This window comes from Frieseomelitta varia, unplaced genomic scaffold, assembly GCF_011392965.1.
Source record: "Frieseomelitta varia isolate USP_RPSP 00005682 unplaced genomic scaffold, Fvar_1.2 scaffold_875, whole genome shotgun sequence".
Taxonomy (NCBI): domain Eukaryota; kingdom Metazoa; phylum Arthropoda; class Insecta; order Hymenoptera; family Apidae; genus Frieseomelitta; species Frieseomelitta varia.
The window spans coordinates 162844-188837 of record NW_025110673.1 but is presented as its reverse complement, the minus strand read 5'-3'; the positions used below and the strand labels follow the sequence as shown (position 1 = coordinate 188837).

Sequence of the window (25994 nt, the reverse complement as noted above, 5' to 3'; positions counted from 1 at the left end):
TATCCGTGTGTCCTCATGGTTTTTGTTTCTTCTGTTTCCCTTCTTCTTCCACCTTGAATTTCAGCCGTGCATTTTCTTAATGCATCCACTCTTTTTAACAGACCCGGACCAGGCTCTTTCTTTCCATGGACTTTCAGCGCAGCTGCGCGAAAGATGAATTCTTCATGTTTTTCTACTCGATGAAGTTTTTCCGTCCGCGTACAACGCGCGTTACCGGCCTTTTTCCCTTCCTACCTCCCGACGTTGAACGGAGAGAAAGGAGGAGGAGCGGTCGTTGCACGGAGTTCGATCATTTTTGTAGGATCCGCTAGCTAGGAGTTTCTTCGTTCAGTTTTTACGGTTTCGGTCGGGGAACTTTTACTAGACTTCCCAACCGTCTACTCTTCCTACCTATCTAGTTCTTCGCGTTTTACATTTTTTATTTCCCTCGACTTTTTCTCCACTGAAATCACTTGCCCGAACGTTCGAGGTGGATTTCTTTCGTGATTCGTCGCGTCGTTCTCTCTTCGTTCTCTCTTCGTTCACCCCGGTTGACCTCGAGTCAGCAGCAGGGTGAGTGTGCGACATCATTCACGAACAATATGTTACTTTTGTATTATTCGCATTATGTACGCGGCGTGTGAGAAAATCTCGCGATCGTATACGAATTCAAACTGATGGATAAAGGAAACGTTTTTAATAAACGCGCCTGCTTGCCGACGCGTTGGGATTAGTTTTACGAATAAGTTTCGATGACATGTTTTCAAAACAGACACACGTATCGTTCTTCATCGCCTCGGTTCAATCCCCGCTGACACAATGAAATTCATTCATCATCCTTTTGTTCCATTTTTTGATACGCTTCCAACGGTCTTGGCGCACAACTGATTTACATTATATACATATTTATGAGCGGAATATTTATATAGCTGAGGGAAAGGAGTCGGCCGAAGTTATTCAAGCAGTGTTCCAGTGACTCGCGGAAGTCGTGGATAAAACTAGAACTCCCTATCTCATCGTGTTCCTTCGAGGTTTTTTCACCGCCACTGGAATTCTGCTGGTGGAATTCGCGGGCTCGCGCGCAGATACGCTTCTCCTCCCTCGCACTTCGCCCCATGTTAAAATTAATGTATTTAAATTGGCCGCGGGAGAATAAATGGCTCGCCCGACTTTATCCGATCTCGAAGGATAAATAGAACCGACGCTTCGTAAAATGCGAGACGCGCTGTTAGTTCGGAATCGCTAATGAATTGCATCGCATTCGCTTTCGGTATAACGACGCATGGTCCCGTTTCATACGAGTCGGCGTGTCTCTATTTTCTCGCGTAACGTGTAAATTACGCGGCGGACAGACCTCGCGAAGAAGAAAACGGAAAATAAGGCGGCTGAAAACGATCACGCGTGCTTATTTCCTATATAGTACCGTTCCGTCGCGTGATCACTCCGATTAGGCTACCGGCTGCATTTCGGCGGCTGACACGTGTACATACACGTAGAACCGGGATGCACGCAATGGAGCTGCATTGATTCGCAGATATAGAGGCCCCCAGGCTCAGGGCGGAGGTCATGGGTAATAGAGTGCACCGTCACGTTGCTATGGGAAATTCAGGATTCCCGGGGTAAACGATGAAACCAATGCAAGGAGAATAGAATATGTTTTGCGACGTAGCTAATCGAGATAGTTTATGGTATCTTCTTGTTGAATTAAAACGACGACGACGACGTATTTATTTGTGCAAGCCAAAACCGTACTCGTGAGTTTCTTGTCTTCTTCGAGAAGTGGACTCGACGTTGCGACGATACGTGTAATATTTTCCTTCTTCTTTTTGTTCGATACGTACCCAGGACGTCTCCGTTTGGAATTTCAAAGAAAATTCTCGTCGAGATAATTTCGCTTTGAAAATAGAATCGACGATTTATCTTTCGTGCTACTCGTAAAGATACGTACGTGCGGAGATGCATAAACCGAAGGACGAGTGCACGCGAATCGCATTCGCGAATCGAGCACGTACCGACGTTTTCTAGCGAGCATTTTCCGTTCGGCGATTACGCTCGTTGTTAATTATTACCGTCGAAGCACCCGCAATTTTGTCAATTACGTACTGTTACATCGCAACTCGTCTCATTACCGGGAACCTACTGCCTACGCTTCCTATATTCCTACATGTCATTGTTCGCTGTTCTTTGAATCGAGACCGAGCAACTAAGGAGGAGAGATCGAATCCTTCTCTCTCGCTCTTCTTATTTTCTAATCCTATTCCTTCTTTTTCGCTCCGATTGGTAACTGAAGACGTTTTCAGCGTTATTAACAAGAAACGTTGGTCTATCTCGATCGAACGTAGAATATGCTATTGAGAGAGAAACAGAGAGAAAGAGAAAGACACGATATCGAGGTATGAATCTTTATACGAATCAATTTACATAATTAAGTAATCCTCGCATCGATGAAACCGACTTGCCGTTGCTTTGATCGCGCTGCTCCTCCCTCAGTATGCAACCCGTTGTTGGAATTAATTTGCGCGTTAGCTCTTTCGATAGTTGCGCGTACGACATGCAAGACGTGGGAAAGCATCAGAGCCAGTCAAAGAACGAAATAAAAACGAATCACCAGCGCTCTCGTATTATACGGCTGCAACAGAGCGTGTCTTTGTCACGTATTTAAACATTGACGGAAGCAAAAGGGGGCATACGTTGTTATGCGAATCGGCACGATCGACCGCGATTTTTTTTCTTCCCTAGCATCCATCCGGTCGTTGTTGCGTGCCGATCTGACCTCGACGTATAAGAAGCGTTGAGCAGATCGGTGGCTTGTTGTCTTTCAACGTTAATGAAAGTCAGCTGGTTCAAGGGAGAGTTGTTTTGGGGTTGGATTGGTATGATTGAGGAATGTAGATTGTCGTAAGAGAGAGCTTGAATTCGTAAAATGATAAGATTTGAGTGAGTTTGATAGACGAATCGTGAACTGTCGTATGTCGATGGGTTGCTCCGCTTCTGTGCCCACTGCGCGATTGCCAAAAAACATTAACTGTCTGTTTTCCTTGTGCGTTGGTCTTATATAGCTGTGGATTCTATGGTTACGGGATTAGGGAGGTATGCTAATTGTTTCCAGATGTGAGCGAGATCGGTCTCAGAAAGTAGTATTTGCACTTTCTAATGGTCCCAGGATGTGTCTTGGATTTATGGATGTCGTAGAAAAGTATAAAGACATTTACCGAGCCTTAGAATTGAGAGTCGGGCATAATTACAACAATGAAATAAAAGTAAGGGAAAAATATGAAGTACGGTCAAGGGAAATCTCTGCCGTGGAGAAAATAGTGAATATGAAAGTTTTATTTTTGGCTCGATGAATTTATTTTTCGCTTCTCTTTTTCGAGTTCGTTTATGATGGGGATCATTGCGATGAAGAAACTTACCGAGCTTTGGAATTGGTAGTCCGGTATGATTACAATAGAAGATACAAAGTAACGAAGGTCATGAAATATGGTCACGGGAGATCCTTGCCGTCGAGAAATTAGAAATTAGAAAATTGCTTTCCCTGGCTCGATGAGTTTGTCCACCGCGGTACGAATTTCATCCCCATTGTGTTCGGCAAGACCAAATAGTCGTGTTAAATCGTTTTCATCAGTTTGTGCGTGTCAGGTCCATCTGCTGGTGGAAAATTCGAGTACATTTGCCGTCGATTGAGATTCAACGTCGACGATACTTTATTATTTACCTTTAATAAATATGTTCTTTATCACTGTTCATTATCGATAAATATTTCTCGAGTGGTTTGGAATAGGTGATATTGCCCTCAGCGAGCTCCCCTGCCAGTTAGAGACAATGCTGCGATATCCATTTTTATCATACTCGCGACTAGATGTTATTTGTTTTCCTGAGCTTAATGTCGCATCAGTTGTTAAAGTTATTGAGGTGGGATTATAAGATTGTAGGGAACTGTGATATTGTGAATGAGAATGACTATTGGATCCACAGTTTTAGATGAACTCCAAATCGTCGAACCTACGAAGCATATTTACATGTCATGCGAAAAATTCTAGAACACTAAATTGTGTAATTGTTAATTTTCGGGCTTTATCCACGTAACCACCGCGGGTTCAGGGACTAATCAAACTAAATCGCTGCGAGAAAAAGTACTTCATTTTATTTATACGGTTTGATACCGTGACCGCGCACGGTCGCCAAGATAAGATTTGTATGCAGAAAATGAAAGATGGCGACAAGGTCCTCTTTGTAATCGGGTGACGGCGTGTACGTGTGCACGCGCTAACGCGTGACGATCTATCACGCCTACGAGTCTACGATCTCTTCGACCACCGTCGTCTTCGGTTCGATCGATCGTACGATACATTAAGGATGCCGCTTTTGTTCAAGTTTCGAATCACGATCTCTCTGGGAGGTTGTCGAGGACGTGCTGCTGCATGGTCGAGCGTTTAAGCCGCGCGTAAAATTCTGCTCTTGGCGCGTTTCTTCCTATCTGGCTAAGCAAGTTTTTGCCGTGGCTTTTATTTGAACAGCCGTCGAGACTCAGGCTTATAGCGCATAGTTGAAAGTTATCAAGCAAGGTTCACGCAATAGAGATATTTAATAACGCGCATGGAGCGCGCGTGAAAAGCGCGCCGCGCCTCTTTCGACCTAATTTTAAAACATACCACCGGCGAGCGCGTGCCAAAAGGAAACGCAATTCTTGCCGTAACATCGACAGCGTCGGATATCTAAGGATTTCTTCGCTCTCACGATGCCATACCTACCAATCGTGAAATCGAGAATGCCTCTTGAAGCATTCTCTTCATCTCTCCATCGTTTAGAGTCTAGATCGTGCCTAGGAAAATCTATTGACTCACGGACGTCGTGCAGTGTATCGTCCGTCATTCTCTGGGTGTTCGCAGAAATATCTTCTTATTTCTGACGTCCTAATTAGTATGGTTATGCCACTTTAAATCACACGTTCATTTCGTTCGACCGTGTCTTTATCTACCAAAGAGACCTCGACGAAAGAGAAATATTCTACGCGTTTTGGAGGGACAGAATGAAGTGATTAAAAATAACGGCAAACTAGGGAAATTAACTATGGACGCGTCGATTGAAACTGAATCCCTCTGCCTCGTAGCTGCGTGACGAGGAAGAGTCTATCAGTTGGCTTTCCGATGGGAAATCGATCGGTCCTTCCGTGCCTAGGACGCAGGGCAAAGGGTTGATACGGCGTTGGTACTGTGACCTTGAACAGGATATTCGAAGCAGAACGCCTGCGCAACCGGATTCGATCATCCCACGTCCGGGGATCCTTGTATCGCGTCACCTCTCTCTCTGCGTGTCCCCCCTTTTACCTTGGAAAGTCGCTTTTCACTTTCACGTCCCTTTCTTCCCTTTCAAGTACACGCGCGGCCCTTTCACGTGATTCGAGTAGCGGGAGGAGACCCTTGGTGCGCGCGAGAGCACGTGCGTATGCATTTGAGCGTATCGCATGCAACACTTTCACGATAAGAGCGAGAGTAAAGGCTGATCGTAAAGAATGAAATCTGATTCTGACCCCGTCAGCATTGACATTTACGAGACACGGAAAGGGGGGCCGGGGTTTTCGATTCATTCTCTTTCTCCCCGATACTCTCGCGGATAGAGGGAAGAAGTGATTTAAAGCCACGTTTCTGTCTTACCTCTTTACTATTTCGCCAAACGAATTTCGCCTATTGAATTTCCGAGGGCGTGAAGAGGTCCGGACCTCGAGCTCCGACTCATTTTATTAGCGATTTATTTTTACGTGTTTGAGTCGATAGGAAGTTTTTGCCTATTCCGGACTTTTTAAGTCGTCAAATGTGGTGGATCTACGTTGGATGCGAACGATTGCCGGGAGTCGAAAGTTTTTCAGACAAGAGATCACGATATCTGTCTGGCTCGATTTAGTCACTGATAATATTGACGCAAACAGCGTCTGCTTCTTCCTTTTTTTTTTCCTTTTTATTTTTTACAAAGTGTCACTTTTATATCAGCAATTATACCGAGATTTTTTCGTCGCGCGCGTTAGAAACTACAGACGCGCTCATTCAGTGGACTTTGTCGTAGCTGGTCTCAGATAAGAGTAAACTCGTGCCAATAAACCGATTGCAGTTCTATGATAATTTTTTCATCAATTAGGAACGTATCTTGCGTGTTAAGTCGATGAATCGGGGATTTATCGATGATTACGTTGCACGACAAGAGAACAGAGAAAGAACGAACGAAGATTATAAGGTTACTCTTGCGAATAATCTCGATTTCGTTTGATAAAAGCCGTCAACCTCTGCCACTGATCGAGCGACGGTAGTATTTTGATAATGGTGCGTCGACCCGCCTTCTTTTTTCCCCGATTATTAAAAATCGTGTACGCGTTAGCTTCAACGAATATATAATCCGGTAGAAAAATTGTTCCTGAGCTGTCTGAAGAAAGTGTTTCTACTGGACGTGAAATAAGACGAGAGCCCGTTGAGCGGTGAGAAGCCTGTAAGCTGAGCGCACACATAGAGGAAATGGTGGTGGAATTTCCACGAAGCGGCTTCGATCGCTCGGCAAGCCCGGGTCCGATAGTCGCTATGTACGTCGGTGGCTCGCATAAAGACCACGGAGAGAGCCGAAACGAGACGGAGAGTACCGAAGTGTAACGCTGTCGGTCGAGCACGAGCAACCCTCAGGCTGGCTGCAACTGCTATGGCTATTGACCGAACTTGGCGGACCGGCCGGTCAGCTGTGCGCCGAGCCGCAAGAGATATTCTCTGTGCTGAGGAATTGTCATAGATGTATGACTCGCGGCCGGTGACAACAGCAAAGGGATTGGTTGAAGAAAGGAGTTGAGTGTATGGAAACGTTGAATGTTTCGGCAACGAAATCGGCGAAGGTCGAAAAGCAGAGGAGAAATAATATCGGACCAGCTAAACGCAGAGTCCCAGCCAAATTTTATAGTACGTGATCGCTACTGAACGGAAGACATTCGTGTTGTGTACTTCGAGACGTCGAATGATAATCTCTCGCGACTAACGAGCCAAAGCTTGGAAGCGTTTCCCGTAATGCTTGTGAATAATTAAACTAATACGGTGTAGATGGACGGATCGGCGTGATCAAAAAGCGGATGAAAAGAGCAGCAAATGTAGAAGAAAAGAAGAGATTGTTGGTACGTAGACCGGCTGCGTATGGCTAATAGACGAGCGAAGGAGAGACGTGGAAGAAGAGGCAAGGGAACATGAAATGTGTGAGAGAAAGAAACAATAGTAACAGAGGTGGAAAAAGGGGGCGAATGTAACGAAAAGAGTGAAGGAACGAAGTTTTGCAGAGAGAAAAAGGGAGGGGGAGAAAAAGAAAATATATTGCAAAAGAAAGAGATAGGTATATAGATAGGTATGGTGCACATACATGCAGAAAGTGACGTATGTGTCGTGGTCGTATGTGCAGGTGTGCGCGTGGTGCCGGTGCAAAAAGTGCAGTGTTCAGTGGACTTTTCCATCTCGTGCGTGCACTGTTTCTGCGAATAGGCACGTATATGCCGGTGTGAACTGTTCGGAAAACGAGTAATATAGTAAGAGAATTCGAATGTTACAATTCTTCTACGCTGGGAGCTCGATTAACGAAAGAAAAGTCTTATTGTAAGCGTTACTCGGAGCCGTGTCGAAATTCGGACGTGTCATTTCGAAGGAATTGGAAGATTCTTCTCTCGATATTGATTTGAAAAAACCTATTCGGAGTCGTTCGTCTCGATAGAACGGATCTGCCAAGGAGAAAAAAAAAGTGCATGTAACGAGAAAAGGAACGAGGTAATAAGATCGTCCGACGAACTGCTTTACCGACAGATTCGTTGACTCGCTGTTGGTAAGGTGGCTCCACAGTGATCTATCGACGAGGAAGAACGCGAGTCAGATCGAGGAGACGCGGCAGTCGCGAATTATTAGTACTCGTGATAAGGGCAAGAGCAGATGTGTTCTAGTTTGTGATCAATGATCTTTACGCGGATCGTTTGAATCGATATCCACTGCGAAAAGTGGAAAATACGGAAACGGTATCAATCGATAGTGAGAAATGAGTGAGAGAGAGAGAGAGAGAGAAAGAGAGATGTCAATTCGCGCAACGTTATATGTGATTTGGTGAACTCGTGAAATTAGACGAACACGTTTCAACCACAAATGATCGTTTTTCTATTCGTCGGTCGCCGCAACACGGTAACTATTTCGTAACTGTCTTAGCCTTATTCTATTTAATTAACGAAAAGAATCACTTTAAGTCACTCGGAATCGCTCTCTCGAATAACCCACGAGGATCCCTCTTGTCTATACAAGCTCGTGGGACTACGTTGAAAATCGTTCGGTGTCGTTGCTTGACGAAACCGGTTTCGTTCGGCTCGGCGAATCTCGGCGTTTATACAAAGGTCGTGTGTGCACACGAGAGAGAGAGAGATTGAGAGAGAGGGAGAGAGAGGGAGAGAGAGGAGGGAGCGAGGAGTGAGATTTATGGAAAACAAATTTCCACGAGGTCACACCCACGGGAGCGACTCTTTTTCTCTCTATTTCTCTCATTTTCTCTCTTTTTTGGTCTGTTTTTTTTTATTTTCTTCTCTTTAATCGTCTTCAGCGCTGTCCGTCTCCACTTGGACTATAAATAAGGAATAATAAAGGACGAAATTGAGAAAGGCAGTTCGAATCACGTCGATCGAGAATAGATTATCCATTGGAAATCCAGCGGATCTTCTTTTCTTCCTGGACAACGAAAGAAAGCTATATGATAGAAGCAGCGTTGATGATATATGAGCGATCTTGCAACACGACTCGACCGAAGGGATCGCATCATTTATACATGAGAATCTGACGACGACGACAAGAACATATCGCTGTGGACGAAGAGAGTAAGTAGAATAAGTACAACTTCGGTCGCAACTTCGAATGTGCGTTCTCTGAGAGAAGGGAAATCAACAGAGAAGCAATCTTGCTAGAAGCAGAGGAGACGAGGCGAATACGAAGGCGAAAGCGACAATGAGGGGCAATTCGCGTCTGTCGAAGGAGGCGCAGGATTCGCCAGAAAACCGCAGCTCGAACTCGACAGCTTCCGTGGAAGCGTTTAATAAAACCTAGTCGTGGCTAGAGATTTGATGTTTGTGATCAGCCTGGACGATGAAGCGGGCGTCGAGTGCATCCGCTGCAGCTGCTGCGACCGCCGCTGTCTCGCAGGTGCAGCCTGCGGTCAACTTACAGGGCAGGATACACGATCTCTTTAGCCCGATAACGACGGCAGGCAGCGCGAGCAGAGAAGAAAACGAAAAGCTCGCCGGAACGACCAAAGTATTGGTCAAGGGGAATCGGAACGATGACGCTAAGGCTAAGTCCACGACTATGTCGCGGCTCATAGCTGTTGACTCTGACAATTACATGCTCCGGAAAGGCGCCACCTCGGTAAACGCCACTTCCGTCGCCTCGACGTCCACCGTCGTCGCAACGATCGTGCCGTCGAATTCGATATCGAACAGCGCCTCCTCCACCACAATCAGTCCCAATCTACAGCTGTATCCCCGACAGCGTAATTTCCACGCTAATCTATTCGTTATAACGAATGGTGGAACTTATAGCGATGTCCAGACTATTACTTCACGAACTATCTCTAGCGACCAATCACCTAAAGGAAGTGTTGCGTTGTCTCTACTCAGACGACAGTCACGTCTTTTTGGCCAGGAATACGCGCGTCTTTGGCCAAATGGATTGTTTCCCTGTGCTAGAACATACTCGTTCCATCAGTATCTGTGCTCGTGCGAGCATTCGCCACCGCAACAGAATGGCGCACCATCGGTGAATGGCGTTGTCGCTCACGATCTAATGGCAGAGGATGGTGTCTATTCGAATTTAGTTGGTCACGAGAGCTTCGATGGTGATAGCGGGCAGCGTGTCCTTGATAAGGATACCGGAGCCATTCGCGAGTCGACTATTGTACGCAATTTATGCTGTTGCATGTGCGGTTCTCTATGTCCTCCAGAGTGCCATGCGTGCTTCCACGTGGTCTGCTCGGACTACAGCGGGCAGCACCTCTGCCAATGGAGTAGCAAGGGTCACGCGCTACCGGGCCAGGTTCTCGACAAGGACAAGGTCAGTACGATCTCTCGACGTATCGTTTTTTTTTTCTTTTTTTTTTACATTTAAGCACAAGAACAGGGTCAGTACGATCTCTCGTTTTTTTTTTTTTACATTTTTTTTAAATTTGCAGCTGCATTTCTCTTTATCTTTCTCTTTTATATTTTATTTCATTTTCCTTTCTATTGTCGGCACGTGACGAATGTCACCGATAAGCTGCGATTGGATAAACATTGCGCTCTTATCTTTGAACATGTTACACGCGCTACACGCTGAATCATTTTTTTCGTTCAAGTGTCCACCTGAAGTGTTCGACAGAGAACGCGAAGAGAATGAATCGTTCGTGTTGAAACGCAGAAGGGATTTAATTCGAAATTGTTTGGAAATAAATTCAATTACTCGGGGAAGCCATACGCTCTCGCCGAGTAGCTTTTACTTCAAACTTTTTCGCCGGTAATCGATTCGAGTTTCCAGTCAAAGTTCAGATTTTGCATGGTTCGCGACGCGTTGGACGTCACGTTTTTGTATTCTATTCAAAATTACGTTGTAAATCAACGACGATCGGGAGACGAAGTTAACTCGCTCTCTTGTTTTGAGAAAGAGAACGCAGGAATGCTTTTGTTCGAGTGTTCGCGGTGCACGGTAGCCTGGAAACACCGAGGTTTACAAGGAAAATTGTTTATCGTTTCTCCTGTTACTCGACTTCGGAGGTGAACCAACTGGTTCCACGTTTGAAATTTATCTCCGTATCTTTGTTTAATTTGCATAAATTGCAGACACATACTCGCCACCGTTTCCGAGCATTGGAAGTCTGTCTCGAATACGCGTTTTCTTCTCCTCTTTACCCGCCTGCTGTCTGTTCGGGACATGACTTTGTACACAAACACTAGCCGGGTTTCGTTATCAGAGCGAAACCTACTTGAGATTTGATGGCGTAACGACCTAAATCGTAATGCTGCTGCTGTTGCTGCTGCTACTGCTGTCTCTGCAGAAATTTTCGGAAAAGAATCGAATCTCTGTTGGATCGGTGCTCTCGCACGAGATCTCTTTATTTTTTTCTTTCTTTCTTTCTTTTTTTTGTTTTTTATCAATAATCTTCGTCGTCACTGGGATTTATCTATAATTTTCCATAGGAAGACAGTGGTGGAAAGCGTTTAGGAACAATCTAATCTTCACGGTTAATTACATAGTGATATGTACACACACGTTTTCCGACAATTTGTCTGTTTGCGAAATCAGATGAACACGCGAATGGCAACACGTCCGTAGCTGTATTCATATCCAGCGAACGTAATTTCCGACCTAGCGCCAAGGCCAAAGAAAAGACTATGTTTATTCTTTTAATCGTGTACATGCAAATCGTGCTTCATTTTCAGATTCGCACACGGAATTCACATTTCCCTCGGGACGAAACAAAACGAGTTGCTTGTTTCTTCGAGACGCGTTTCTTCATCGTTTATCGTTTTAATCCGATTAAGATTACGTAGCTCTGAACAACTTGACGAATAAACGATGAAAATCACGTTCACGTGACGATCGTACGAAACGTATCCACCGCGTGGATATTCGCAGGAGAGTCTCTTTTCGAGTAAGTGGTAGGCTTCGTTATCTCCGTTCGTGTCGCTATCGACTTAAGGTTATGTTTTCTTTTCCCTTTGATTTTTAAGCTTTCTCGATATGATATTGGTGCTGATTCGTCCCTCGTTTTCTCTTCATTACGCTAGTCTAATTAGAGTTTCTGGTCCACTACTCGTGTCTGCCAACATGTTTACCGATTTCATGGCTAAAGGATAGTTTTTGAAAGGATAATGTTTTTCATTGAGATTGAATTTCGAGCTTCGCGAATGATACATGCTTACCTTGATGTTTGGTTGTAACTGTAGAAAAGGCGACGAAAGACGAGGAGCCGTCTAAGCGCCTTTGATCATCGTGTCTGTCTGATCATAGGACGGACGAATCTACTTATTCTCGCCAGATTGTTCCCTCGTGTGATCGGTATATGAGAGACAAAAAAGTTGTAAAGTTCTTGAATTAAACGACATATGTATATATTCCTTTAAAGTTTAAATCAATCAATTTTATTTTCTGACAATTTTTTAATGTTTTAATGCCAGAGTGTGTGACTCGCGTCAGAAGTCGAACGATCAAGCTGATTTTCAATCGTTTATTCATATTTATTCATGTGATAACAACTATCACTCTTGTGTTTTTAGATAACAAAAATAAAAGAAATAATGGGTCGTAACTTTCTTTTTTCTTGTTTTCGTTGAAAATGAAATTCCAGTTGCAGAGGGTTAAGGTTAATTATTATCTTTGACGTAGACTAAAAGCACGTTGACAGTTTTTTGAGCAATTTTACGAGCAATTTAACGTTGAATATGACTAACGGCATGGTAATGATTGGAATTTTTATGCAAGTTATTTATTCTATTTACATAAGCGAATATTTCTTTTTTTTTTCTTTCTTTTTTTAATGGCAGCAAAACGCGTCATCGAGATTTATCGGCGCGGAATTTTGCAGCCAATGATTACCGGAACTTTACGTAATTCGATTCGCGAGAAAATCGATTAATTAATATCAGCGACCGTTCGTCATGGACCACGCGCCTGAGAGTTTTCCTTCGTTTCGCACCTGAATTGTCTCTGACGAGCTTCTGGTATCTGAAAATAACCGTTTGACCTGTACGACGTTTCTTCCAACAGCCCGTGAGCGAGTGGACGTCTCTAAACGTTGTTGAGTGGATGGCTGCCCTAAATCTCTACCGCTATGCGGATGTTTTCAAGTCTAAAGACATCAAGGGGAGCGATCTTCCTTTTCTGGATCGGGATAAGCTGATGGTAAGTGGATTTTTTTTTTAAAGTTGTCTCTTCTTTCACATCCCTTTCGAAATTCCTTTGCATTTTCATTCTTAAAATTAATTATCTACTTTTTCGTTAGAATTTCGAAGAACGTTCTTAGTTCCAACGGCGAACGTCGGAGTAGAACGTCGAAAGCCGATAAGCCTCCTTGGTGGGAAACGAACGCAAAGGGGAAGCAGCTGGCCGCGAATTTTTGCCACGTTTTTTCTTGTTTCGAGTTAGGGAACCGTGTCGGGAAGAACAGAAGTCAGCCACGGTGGGAGATCGAAAATTCTTTGGCTACTACTCAAAGGCGATGACCTCGACTCGAGAGTAGCTGGATGACGTTTTCCTTGGCCCGTTGACCCTGTAATTACCCTGTAGCGTCTGCTCTACAGCACAGCTCGATTATTTATCGTATCTTCCCTCTCTCCTCTCTCGTTTCTTCTCTTTTTTCTATTTTTCCTTTTGCAACTTCTTTTTTTTTTTTTCTTTTAAATCGATTATCGACGAGTGGCTTTCTCGCTATCTTCGAACGCATGACTTCGCATATCATTTCCAAGTTTTATCTCTCCGCTTCTCCCCCGTGTGATACAAGATTCTCCTCCGGGCTTCTCGACGAGCAAAACGAATCGAACGATCGATTTTTTTTTCCCCCTTTATTCGATGACGAAACGCCGCAACCTGTTCCGCGCTTCATCTCCTGTTAGGAGAGTCTCGCTCGAGAGTTCTGGCGATCATTCGCAAATTTAGTCACGACGCGTCTCGACGGGTCGTGTTCGGCCGAGGAGAATAAAAATAGTCGTCTGGTCGAGGCTTCTTCGGATGTAAATCGCATATTACCATGCTAATCGACTCGTAAATCGTCTGGAAGTGTCCTTTCGGCGCGAGAAATGGTCCGAGTCCTATTCGCGTCGACCTTCGGGAGCGTTCGTATTCGAGCCTCGAGTCGGTCGAGAAGAATTGGACGGAACCACGGATACCACCTTTAGATCAGTTTTAAATCGATTCTTTCCCCGATACGTTGTACCGGACGCGGCGCAACTTTTTCTTCGTTGCTAAATCGTTTCGGCAAACTCTAAATCTCTTTCCACCGCGTCGTGAACGTTTTCGCATCGACGTGTTCTTGGCCACCAAGACACGGCTCGACGTATTGAAAATATATTAAGGTCGTACTCTATCTTGGTAGCAGCGGCGACACCCGCATCTTCCTTTCTAGATGACGGAGCGTAACAATTTAACGACCACCTCGCGCAGTTTCCGACGGCAGCGCTGAATAAACTTGCGGGATTGATGCGTATAATTAACACTCGACACCGGGCGTCAGCTTGATAAATTACGCGTTACACCGCTGCCCCTTATCTCGTTGGTCGATTCGGATAAAAATCCTACGCTCTTTCGTTTTTTTGCACCCCAGTCACGAGAGACACCGGCAAATTATTTTTCATCTTTGTTGAGTTCGTAGAATCTTCCTTCCTACGTATCCACTAGAGAAAAAGAGAGAGAGAAACAATCTGGCACGTTGGCACGCCGGACGTGAAACAAAATAATTACGCGTCAGATTTGACGGTCGCACGAACTCTCGCGTGGACTTCGTAATCACGCGTTTCACGTGTATAACATGTGTGTGCACATCGATCGTTCTTCACTTCGTTTGCGCGTGCTACGCTAAGAATAACATTGTTGGCCCAGTGGTAACACGTTCTTCTCGCCGACACAATTTAAAATAACCCGCGCCAGCGTGTGGCCGAGTACCATAATTTGGAAAAAAAGAAAAAAAAGGAAAATGTGTCGCAGTCACGGTGGTTGCCGGAAATGACGGTGCCTCGAGAGCGATCCTTCATGGGAGAGCCACTGTCCCGCTGGCTGCGAGAAGAATCGCGTTTTTATCACGTGTCAGTGCCCGCTGTAATTTTTACGTTCGTTTTCGTCAGAACGTTTCGACCATGTCGCGGATGTTATTACGTAACTTGCACAACTTGCACCGCACGTTGCTGTCGGACGAGACCGTTCGTATATTGGAATTTTTTCACGCTTCGAAAAATTCGACTTGCGAGAGGAGACGCGTAAAGATTGAACAGGTGAAAGATCGTGCGCGATCGTCGCACTCGCGAACTCTTATCCCCGCGATGCATTGTATGCAGGACTGTGTACACGGCCGTTTATCCCGACGCACACGTGTACCTGACACCTGTTGACTCGGGAATCAATTGCGCCGGGAAAACGAGACGTCAGTCGCGAAAGACGTTACGAGACGTATAAATTATACTCGACTCGTCGCATTCCACCCCTTTACGAGGTCGTGCCACGTAACTCTCCCACTTACGTACGTTGCGTTGTCAAAATGCTCGTTCGATGCCGTTCCTAGTTTCGTTCCCTTTGTGCATCGAAAATCAAGAGTCTCGGGTTGGTTCGAGGGTCACGTTCGTTGTTCTTCGCGAAACCGATCGTTTCCTCTCAGTCAGAGTTAAAGAAAAGGGCACCGAGAAAAAGAGAAAATAGCAGTAAGTAGTAACTTCTCGCCGAACTTTTATGTCAGTCATATTTCTGCTGCTTACGAGCTCGCAAGTGTAGCGAGTTTGTAAGCGCGGCGAGAACGCGCGCACCGCCCCGTAAAATTAAAGAACGTCGGGCCGATGTATTTACGAGAGGCGACGTAAATGTGAGAAACATTGCTCGTTCATCGCCGCAGTGCTCGGTTTCTCTTGTTCGCAGAATATGGGCATCAAGGATGACTTCCACCAGAAGACCATTTTGGCCTGCATCGAGGAGCTCTGTCATGCCCCGTCGACGAGCGCCACGTTGTCGGAGGCGGCCACCACGGCCACATCGAACACGTCCTCCGGCGAAACGGTCACCGGTTGCAGCAGCTCCGTGGCCACCGGCAATTCGCCGCACACCCTCATGCCTCAGAGCTTCAGCGTTCTGGAGAAGTGCGATAAGTGCCATAAATACCTCAGGGGCCTCTTGCACCAAGGCTTTCTCTGTTTAGGTACGTGTGAAGCATCGATACGTGATACGATGGCCCGATACGATAGTCCGCGTTGAGATAACGTTTCTTAAACGTTCCTATTCTTTTTTTTTTTTCTTATATCTGTCCTTTTCGTTTCTTTGTAACGAAGCTTCGCCGCAATTACGTTTAATCGAGGCCGACGAGTCCGGCGTATCTGTCAAAAATTTCCCGAGGCGTTGAAGATAGCGTCGCAGAGAGACTCGCCGAGATTAAAGTTTCGGGATTAGGCTTTACGTGTCCGTATACGCACGTGTGTGTGTGTGTGTGTGTGTGTTCTTTTTTTTTCTTTTTTCTCTGCGGCTGCTCTACTTATTATATGTCGTTGTTTTTCTTGTGTGATAGATTGCGGTCTGGTAGCTCATAGGACGTGTACGGCGACGGGTTTACCCTCCAACTGCATGCCAGTCGACTCGGAAAATCGTACCCATAGATTTACTCCAGGTAAGTGGTGTGTGCACGCGGCGCGTGGTCGTGCGTACGCAGTATGCGAGACGCGTATACGCGCGCGCCCGCCCGCTGACGTCCAGTTTCGTAATGTGACATTGATACCGCTCGGTCGTAACACGCCCATTACTTCTTCGTTACGTTAATGGACGGAACACGGAAACAATTTAAAAATTCAGATGTCTTAGTTGACTATCCCGGATTGCATCAGAAACATGTTCGCTGACGTTGGAACTGCTTTGCAATCCGCGCACCGGCGGTCGATTATGAAGTTTGTAGCAAGGACATACGATGTGGCGTATTACTTGTCACTCTAATATCTGAATAACTAAATATTCATGTGTCTTTTGATTGAAATCGCTGTCGACCAGGGCGAGCAGAGGAGGGGCGCGGTGGCGGGAGAGTGGTGATGGTGGAGGAGGAGGAGAGGGGAAGCATAGGGGGAGGGAATGTTGTTTCATCGGGTCACGTTCATTCTTCTTTCCTCACTTATTCTATCGTTGAATTTGGCCACGTCGAATTTGAGACGAAGGATCGTCGCCATTTTTTTCATGCCGCAGGCTCGATAAACGCTCACGGCCGATAGAAGTTGAGAGATACGTGCGTGCGTCTACTACGGCACGAAACTAGACGGTTTTCCAAGAAATTCCGCGGCCACTCTCGGAATCGTCATCGAGCGTGAGCACCGACGACTGTATAATAGATAAACCGAGTACGCAGCGGTATCGTCCGAGGTGTACAGTCTCTCTCTTTCTCTCTCTTTCTTTTTTTCCTTCTCACACTCGTGCATGCATATCGGTCGTCCGACCGAGAGTAGCGTGGTAGTGGTGGTAGTTTCATTAAGTTGTCGGTCGCGTTGCGCGTTGTCCACGCGATGAGACGCGCAACCGCTACATATGGAGAATGGTAGGGAATCGGGAACGGCGCCAATGGTCGACGAAGAAGCCGCGGTGCGACGTCTCCGCGGGGCACGTAAAGCACGATTTATAGACACGGTCGTTAGAAGCATGGTCGCGTGTTTTTCAAAAGTTTGCGCGTCCGATTGTTGGACGGACAGAGGGAAAACGCGGAATAGGAGGAAAGAGACAGAACAAGGAGAAGTCGCGGGACGTTTCACCGAAGGAGGAACGTGGAAGAATCGCACGTTGCTCTGTCCGACAATAAAAGCATTTCCACGTACTCCTCGTAAAATTGGAACATCCTCGTTTCGAATTCTATGGTGTTGGTCGCACGTTGCTCTCCCGCGATCAGTTAATCGATTGTTCAGGTTCGGTTAAAGAACCGTGACGAATATCGAGTTTCCATATTATCTTTATGCGGGATGATACCGATTTATACGTGGTATATATCATGCTCGCACCTTTTAATTTCAACTTTTATATTCCGTCTCTCTCGTATCGAGCCTGCAGAGAAGATAGGTTACTCGCGGAGAAATAAAATGTCGCTGTTACGGTCGTAAAAATAAATTTCATCTTATCCCTCTATCTTCCTTTTGTGAAATTTTCTCTGTCTCTCTCCTTCTCCTCTGCCTCATCCTTCACCTTTTTTCCTTCGTCTTGCTTCCCCTTCCCTTTCCTTCTCTATCATTCCGTCTCTCTCTCTTTCTCTCTGTTTCTCGGTCTCCTTCTTATAATGCATGCATACACGCCTTTGATTGTACAAGTGGTGTATGCGATATCGACGATAAGTCGTTTCGAGTCGCGCGGCGCGTTCGAAAATACGACCGTGGCCACGCTTCGAGTCGCATTCTCGTGCAGATAAGAAAATAGAAAATAGTCGCCGAATAGGACAGAATAGAAAGATCGGCGTCAATCGTGTTGTCGAGTGTGGAAAGGCTAGCTCGCTGAAATGGTGATCGAAGGACGCGTTGAATCTGATATCTGGCTATTAGCTCTTTCGGCGACGCGGAACGCGTCGCGGAGTATTTCGGCAATGCAACAACCTCGTTACTTAATTCCAGAAACGTACGCTTCCTTTTGACCTGCTTATTTTCATTGGATCCTAGTACCGAATGGAAGAAAACACAAGACTCGCTGTCGAGAGTCACCACCGGTTCCTTCAAATGCGTCAGTTCTCGGCCTGCGGGTTTCTCTTGGCTTCTTTACGATTTTACGCATTTCTCGCCTCTCTGGCCGAGCGTCTGGAATGCGTCTGTGAGATGTCAGGAATTTTTTTCTTCCCGGCATATCCATAAAAAACCAACGAATCTCTTGCAGATGCCGGCAAGCTCGCCTCTCCCTCGCGTAGCAAATCGTGTTCTCCTTCGTTAGCATTTTCAAACTTCGCTACGACTGTTCGTCGACGAATTTAACACGACCAATTCATTTCGCTTGGCGATTATTTCTCCGGTCGTGAATTGGCCAACGCTTCGGACGCTGTACTTCTTCTTTATTTCATCTGTTTGCACGTATTTTTTTTCCTTCTCGTTTCTCTTCTCTTTGGACACGAGCGTTACTCCGATTCGCGCTGCTTTCGACTCTCCTCGCGGATTCTTCCTCTCATTCTTCTCGTACTCGTTGACGACGTTCGATTCATGTATCGTTCATCGTCGAAGAGTTCATGCAACCACTTGACTACACACCGACCAGAAAAACAGATCGCGTACATACCGAACAAATGAAAGTTTCGTTGCCGAGTCGTTGAAAAATTCTCATGCGCGCCTCACACACTGTGATTTGCGCGAAAGAAATAACCAAGCTTCCTTAGACTCTTAGAGGCCATTGTAATAAATAGAACAGCGAAAGGTAGATCCTCGCGGTTCTTTTTTTTCGCCCCTCTTTCTATTTTTTCCTTTTTCATTTGAACATCGTCAGTATACGGAGTTTACGCTGCTAGGTCTTGCGATCTTTTTAAATATCCCGTTGCTATGCTCGGCAGTTCGGCGAAGGAGGAACCCGAGACGGTGAAAAGTACAATCTCTTTTATTCGCGTTGCTGGAAACGGTGCCGGTTCACAATCTGCAGTCAGGAAATTTCTCGGTTACAGTATTTGGTCTTGGCCTGTGCTCGCAATTCGACATCTCCTCGCGCTCGGCTCCTCTGTTGGTGGAACGATGCACCAGTGCCTTGGAGGAGAAGGCATTCGAGGACAGCACGCTGGATTTGTACAAAGTCTACCACAGTAGTCCCCCGAACGAGAAAACGTTGGAATTACGGCAAAAATTGAACGAAGGTAACTTCTATTGTCTGGTTGTCTTATTCAGATCGTTGCTTTCGAGTAATTATGTTTATCGTTGAATTTTCAGATGTATGTAACGCCGATTTAAGTTCGTACAGTGCTCAGTGTGTAGCGAGTGTTTTGAAAAAGTTTCTACGAGAATTGCCAGACCCTGTGATCCCTGTACAGTTTTACGACAGATTTATAGAAGCATCCAGTGAGTATCCAAAGCAAGCTCTAAGATGTTGTAATAAGACTTCGCTAGTCCTGCAGGTCGCATCATCTGTTTTCTTACTGTCTTATAATGTGCAGATACGAAAAACGATGAGCAGTGTGCAGTGCGCTTGGGACAGCTCGTTTCGGAACTTCCAGATCATCACCGTAGTACTTTGTTTCACCTGATGGCCCATTTTTGTCGAATCTGTCAATTACAACACGGAAGAGGTTACACGGAACCTCCCACCATCCTTATACAAGTGCTGTGTCATATTTTCGTTAGACCTCCTTGGGAACGGATCGTGTAAGTGCTTCTCTTTAATATCGACGTGATCATTCTTACGTGGCAGGAAGAATCAGTTTCTTGAATAATAATCGATCGTTCATTTTGCAGGCAAATTGTTCACAATATCGAGGCGCATATACGAATAGTGGAGGTGTTGTTGTTGCACGGCGATTGGAACGAGAGGCTGCCTCAATTTGCCAGTCCACCGCAGCTACCACCGCGAAAAGTTTCGAGGCCGCAGTTTCCAGTTTTAGATCCATTCTCCGTTCTCGATGAGGATAATTCTGTGGAGCGGACAATGTCCGTCTCGGAGAGCAAGGAATCGCAGCAGCAGCCGCACAGGTGAACGATCGTTTCTTTTTACGCACAATCCTTGATTATTGTAATTCGCCATTATATAAATTCGTTGTTTTGGACAGGCCACGCACGCTTCAAGAAGCTGAATGGTATTGGGGTGATATCACGAGGGATGAGGTGAACGAGAAGATGATCGATTCGCCGGATGGCACTTTTCTAGTACGCGATGCGTCTTCGAAGGGTGGGGAGTACACACTGACATTGCGTAAAGGTGGGACCAACAAGCTTATCAAGATTTGTCAACGGAACGGAAAATACGGCTTCTCGGAGCCGTATAACTTTCATTCGGTTATCGAGCTGGTGGATTACTACAGGAATTGTTCTCTGGCGCAGTATAATTCAACGTTGGATATTAAACTGTTGTATCCTGTATCCCGGTTTCAACAGGTATTTTTTTCGTAGAAATCTCATTTGTGTTGGTGATAATAATTAACGTGAATTTAACGTGGGACAATAATTACGCGATTCTCCTGTTTCGATTAGGACGATGAAATTGCAAGTACAACAGATATGGCGAATGTCGCCCAGAAATATGTTGAACTTGATAAAGAGATAACCGATGCGTTGAAAGAATATAAAGAACTTTCGGAATTGTACAATAGAACGTCTTTCGAGGTCCAGTTGAAACGACAAGCGTTAGAAGCTTTTTCAGAGGCTATCAAAATGTTCGAGGAACAAATGAAATTGCAAGAGAAATTTCAGAAAGAAGCACAACCGCATGAAATATCAACGTGAGTTTTCGTCAATAGGTTTAGCGATGTATTTCGAATCTTGCGTGTAAATTGGCCGATTTATGGTTACAGATTAATCGATAATGCCGAGTTGTTGAAACGAAGACTGAAATCTTTAGAGGATAGCAGGGAACAGTTGGATTGTAGTTTGAAAGAACAGATCGCGTATAATAGAACTCTGGAAAGAGAAATGCACAAATTGAAGCCTGAACTCTTGCAACTCGTACGTCAAAGGGATAAACATTTAATGTACGTATATCGTAATTTTTATTATACGTTCATCTAGAATTGCGATCTAACGTTTTTTTTACTATTATGCTACAGATGGCTGAAAAAGAACGGTATGAAACAAAATAAAATAAGCCAACTTGTGCTAAATCATTCGATGTCGAATCCTTTGTTGGGTGACTTGGCGTATGGTGATCTTCAAGAAGTGGATCTTGAAGTTCATTCCGACGAAACGACGTGGCTTTATCTTGAATGTTCTCGTTCCGATGCCGATCGAATTCTGGCTGAGAAATCGGATGGTACCTTCCTTATTCGAACATCAAGAACGGGACAATACGCACTTTCCATCATGTATGTTTTCTTCAAATCTTTTTGTACCAACAGTAACGCATGAAATAAATGGCAATCGATGTTTTATTCGTTTTAGGTGTAATGGTACAGTGAACCATTGCATAATATACGGTACTGAACGTGGTTTTGGATTCGCTGAACCGTACAACATCCACAAGAGTTTGAAACATTTGGTGCTACATTACGCTCAGAATTCTTTGGAGGAACACAACGAGAGTCTTAACACGACTCTAGCTTATCCAGCTTTCGCTTCACCTGCGGCATTGTCGCAGTTGCAGGCTCAACAGATGCAATTGCAAATGAAAACGCACACCCAAAACCAATTACAATTGACACGTCCTCTTGAAAATCAACATTATATGACGCACACGTAATGCTCGTGCGTCGATCAATAGAGTTACAAGGATATTAGGCTGTATGTGTGCATGAAAGTTTTCTCGATTACCACCGAGGCTTAATTTAGAAATTGAAAGTTAATCAGGTGATGATAAATGATTTTTCGAATAGACCCTGCGAAAGAGTGATCGAAAAGTGAAGCCTTTTTTCCGCCTGTTTTTAGTCCCTTGATTTTGGTATCAAATAATCGCTGAGACGTCAATCACTGCAAATTTTCGAATTAAGTCGACGATTGCTTTCTGAGACATGAGTCAAAGTTCATGTTCATTAACGCATCAGTTTGTATGCTTCGATGTGCAGATTTTTATGTAATATATAATATATAATATATAATATAATATATAATAGATTTGGATTTATCAAGGAGTTGGCTGATGAACTTAGATTCATAGTTGTGATATAAATTATTTCTTTATTCTTTTAAATACGCACTTATTTATTGTTATCCATATAGTAATTGTTAAATTATTATTTGAATTTTATTCTTTTATGCCTGATGAAGAGAACTTGATCTCAATGATGATGAAATGAAGATGATAAAAAAAGTAGACTCGATATTGGAAGAGAAAGCGGCATGGTGGAGCGTTGATGTTATAGTATATTGAATTTTAAAATATATTTTAAATTTTTAAAATCCAAGATCGAATTCGTAGTTTGCAATCGGATAGATTCCTGGATACAATTTTTTTAAATTATCTAATCAACATAAAAACCTGCAATTGATGCGTTAATAGATGTGGAGTATTTTTATTCGAGACACTCATTGTCTGAGACTCAAATTTGCTATGATTGAAGTATCATCACAAGCTATCATTTGACACCAAAATCAGTTTCAAAGTTAATGGTCCAAGAACGGGAAATTATTTTCGGTCACTTTTTCTATCCGTGTTAATCGATGTGTGGTGGTATTATCTACGGAGACAGAATACGCGCCCGACAATTGATCGTTCCATTTTTATAGGCCGGAAGTAAACGCTTCCTTAAATGAAGTACAGTGGTATTGATAACGATTGAGGAAACATTGATAGCGATAGTAATTCTCAGAAGCTATAGTTTATAAGACAATTATACAAGTATGTTACCGTGGTGCAGAAAGCGATTGTTGAGATCGACAGAACCACTGAACACATATACTACCGTAGATTTTCCAATTTTGTCGAGGTTTTTTGACAAACCTTTTTGGATTGATCTTGTCGACGATCAACCGAGAAATTTTCTTTGGCACGTTTTTGCAAGATTGCGGGAACAGAAATGAACCGTTTGCCGTCAGTTTGTATTTTTCAAGACGGGGAGAAGAATTGTTTCGATGTTGGAACGGTGTTACGTCACGTTTTTCGAGATACACTTATTCGATCGAACATGTCAGAGTAACAGAGGCATAGGTCTAGTCTTGCAGGCAATTTGGCGACTACAAAGCAGAGTGAATCATAAGTCTGACTACGCTCAAACTACTCGCAGTTTCGATTGGTAATCAGGGTAGTTGCATTTCATAGAAAAAAAAAAAAAAAATAATAATTTGATATTCATCTAACAACTAACCATAGATGGACGCGTCTGTTCCTCCTCGGGGGTGGAAAATGGATAGACGCAACGCATTTCGCAAACCGCTGTACTTCTGACTTCTTCGATAATGTTTCGTGAATATTTCCCAAACCCTTCGATTTTGTGTAACGCGTGGTACGCGTGGTATCACTACGTGATACGAGCGGGTATCGTTTACGTCGCGAACGAAGCGATTCACGAGTAAGGCACGAGTTGTTCAACAAGTGATACTAGAGTATATAATTAGACGCATTGCAACATGTAACTGAGCCTCTCGGATGCTTACCGAACATTTTTTGTAGCGATTTACAGTACTAAAGTAGCATCTATCACAGTTGTACAACTCAACGCTTGGGGAGGCTCGTTTCGAACGTTTTAACGAATGCTACTTCTGTTCGGTTCTCGATTTAAATGTGTGCCTGCTCGTGTTACTTTTGAACTTCATCACAACGAAAAAGGAAAAAAAAGAAAAATTTACACGAATGCGCGGGAGCTTTTTTATATATATATGTTAGATTTCAAGTGCTGTGCCAGATCTGTGTAGGCTACTACGCGCATCTAAAACCACGTGTATGTGCTGAGGGAGAATAGGAGTGTGTGTATGTGTGGGTGTGTGTGAAATAGAGAGAGAGATAGAGAGAGAGAGAGAGAGAGAGAGAGAGAAAGGGAGCGAATGTGAGGGAGAGAAAGAGAGGAAGCGAAAGAGGAGAGAAAGTGAGAGAAAAAGGGGGAAATCATTTTTCGTGGAGTTAAGCATATTGTCTGTGATTGCTGAGAAAGGAGATGTATATGTATATATGTGTGTATGTGCGTGTGCATATATACATATATATGTATATATACAAACATATATATATATATATATATATATATATATATATATATATATATATATATATTATATAGATATATGGATATATATTATATCGTTTATATTATTTTCAAATTGCTTTTTACAAATTGCTTTTCTTCTGTCATCATTTGTTTTTTTTTTCTCTCTTTTATCGTTTACGAAACGTGTGATTGTTGGTTTGATTCCGACAAATGTAGATAATAGAATTCTATTGCGAGACCGTATGTGCAAAAGCTACTCGTGATTTTTAATAATTGTAATTTTCTTCTTACGTTCGATCGAGAGCGGTTGCTTTTCTTTCTGTACGCCGCGTCAGAGTCTCGTCGCGCTCTTTTCTCTATCGACTCGATGCGTTCCTGACTCTGAAACGTTCGCGAGACGTCGCCTCGGTTCGATTTTATCCGTATTCCTGTGTCATACCGAGTACCGGTAAAATCTGTGCGCACGCTACGTTCTCGCGAACGTTGAACAGAGTCGATCTCCTTTCGCTTTGGATGTCAAAGCTTGCCGCGTGCTCTTTGAATGATCTCAAAAAGGTAACGGCGGTCTCGCTGGTTGGCACGATAACGAGAAGAATCCTCGAAGGGAACCGATCGCGATCGGATCGATACTCGAGAAATTTTACGCATTACATTGCGGTCCGTAATCGTAAGAGTGTATCGAGGACGAATCCATCGCGAACAACGGTTCGTCTGCTTTTAGCGGCCATTCGAGTCCGAATGACGATTCTTCTGGTTATCATTTCCTCTCGCGCGACTTCCGCTACCGATTGTATAGTCAAAAGAAAACTGTAAGCCGGATATCTTGCAAACGGGTCTGTGAACGAGTGAGAAACGATCTCGAGCTTGAAAGAGTCGAAAGCGGCGACGAGCTGTAATTTTTTTTCTTTTTTTGTTCTTCGTTCGTTCGTTCGTTTGTGCAGTATAAGGTGACGAATATCGAGGAGAGTCAGAAAACGCGAACAGAAACATAAGCGATAATAGAAGAGAGAGAAAAAGATTGTTAACAAAAAAACAAAAAAAAAAAAAAAAAAAAAAAAAAAAAAAAAAAAAAAGTGAAGGGCTTGTTGCTCATCCTAAAGGCTTCGAATTATGTAGACTTAGGTAGTTTAGGTTTTTTATACAAGAAAATGAAATTAAGTGCCCTGGCGCTGATAGGCTTACATAGATTCCGTGATCGTCCAAATCGCGTACAGGTGCAATATTCGATCGTTGTTCATTCGTATTATCACTGAATCGCGCGTTTCTCGGATGTACTTTAATCCGTTTCGTTCGAGACACGTTCCGTCGATTTCGACGTAGCTCTTTGTCATTGTCATTTTGCACGACTTTGAAAAATTAAAAAAAAAGAAAAAAGAAAAGAAAAGAAAATACAAAAAATTGAGTTTCCTTCTCAGAACCTGTGAATGATTTTCAAAGTCCACAATTTGTTTATTTTACATCCTTACCTGGCCTATTCTCGAATCTATACGTCTTATTATCCGGAATCCTCATTTCACTTTCCTCTTCAATTTCGTATTGTGATTATACTC

General features: G+C 44.0%; 1 protein-coding gene across 9 annotated transcripts in view; it reads left to right on the top strand.

Moving 5' to 3' along the window:
* Nucleotides 1-25469, top strand: part of LOC122536883 (phosphatidylinositol 3-kinase regulatory subunit gamma) — a 31783-nt gene extending 6314 nt beyond the window's left edge. For 2 of the 9 annotated variants that reach the window (XM_043669650.1, XM_043669651.1), the window contains 13 exons: nt 9958-10067; nt 12756-12890; nt 15606-15882; nt 16246-16344; nt 19333-19518; nt 19592-19720; nt 19816-20023; nt 20114-20347; nt 20425-20749; nt 20846-21093; nt 21166-21342; nt 21418-21672; nt 21749-25469. In XM_043669650.1, the coding sequence (XP_043525585.1) occupies nt 9958-10067; nt 12756-12890; nt 15606-15882; nt 16246-16344; nt 19333-19518; nt 19592-19720; nt 19816-20023; nt 20114-20347; nt 20425-20749; nt 20846-21093; nt 21166-21342; nt 21418-21672; nt 21749-22046 (2681 nt within the window). In that variant the 3' untranslated portion in view covers nt 22047-25469. Of the gene's footprint in view, nt 1-6603; nt 10068-12755; nt 12891-14656; nt 15395-15605; nt 15883-16245; nt 16345-19332; nt 19519-19591; nt 19721-19815; nt 20024-20113; nt 20348-20424; nt 20750-20845; nt 21094-21165; nt 21343-21417; nt 21673-21748 lie in introns of those variants that run through there. The other 7 variants (XR_006308503.1, XM_043669649.1, XM_043669646.1 and 4 more) reach the window with 7 other exon arrangements.
* Nucleotides 25470-25994: the final 525 nt, after the last annotated feature.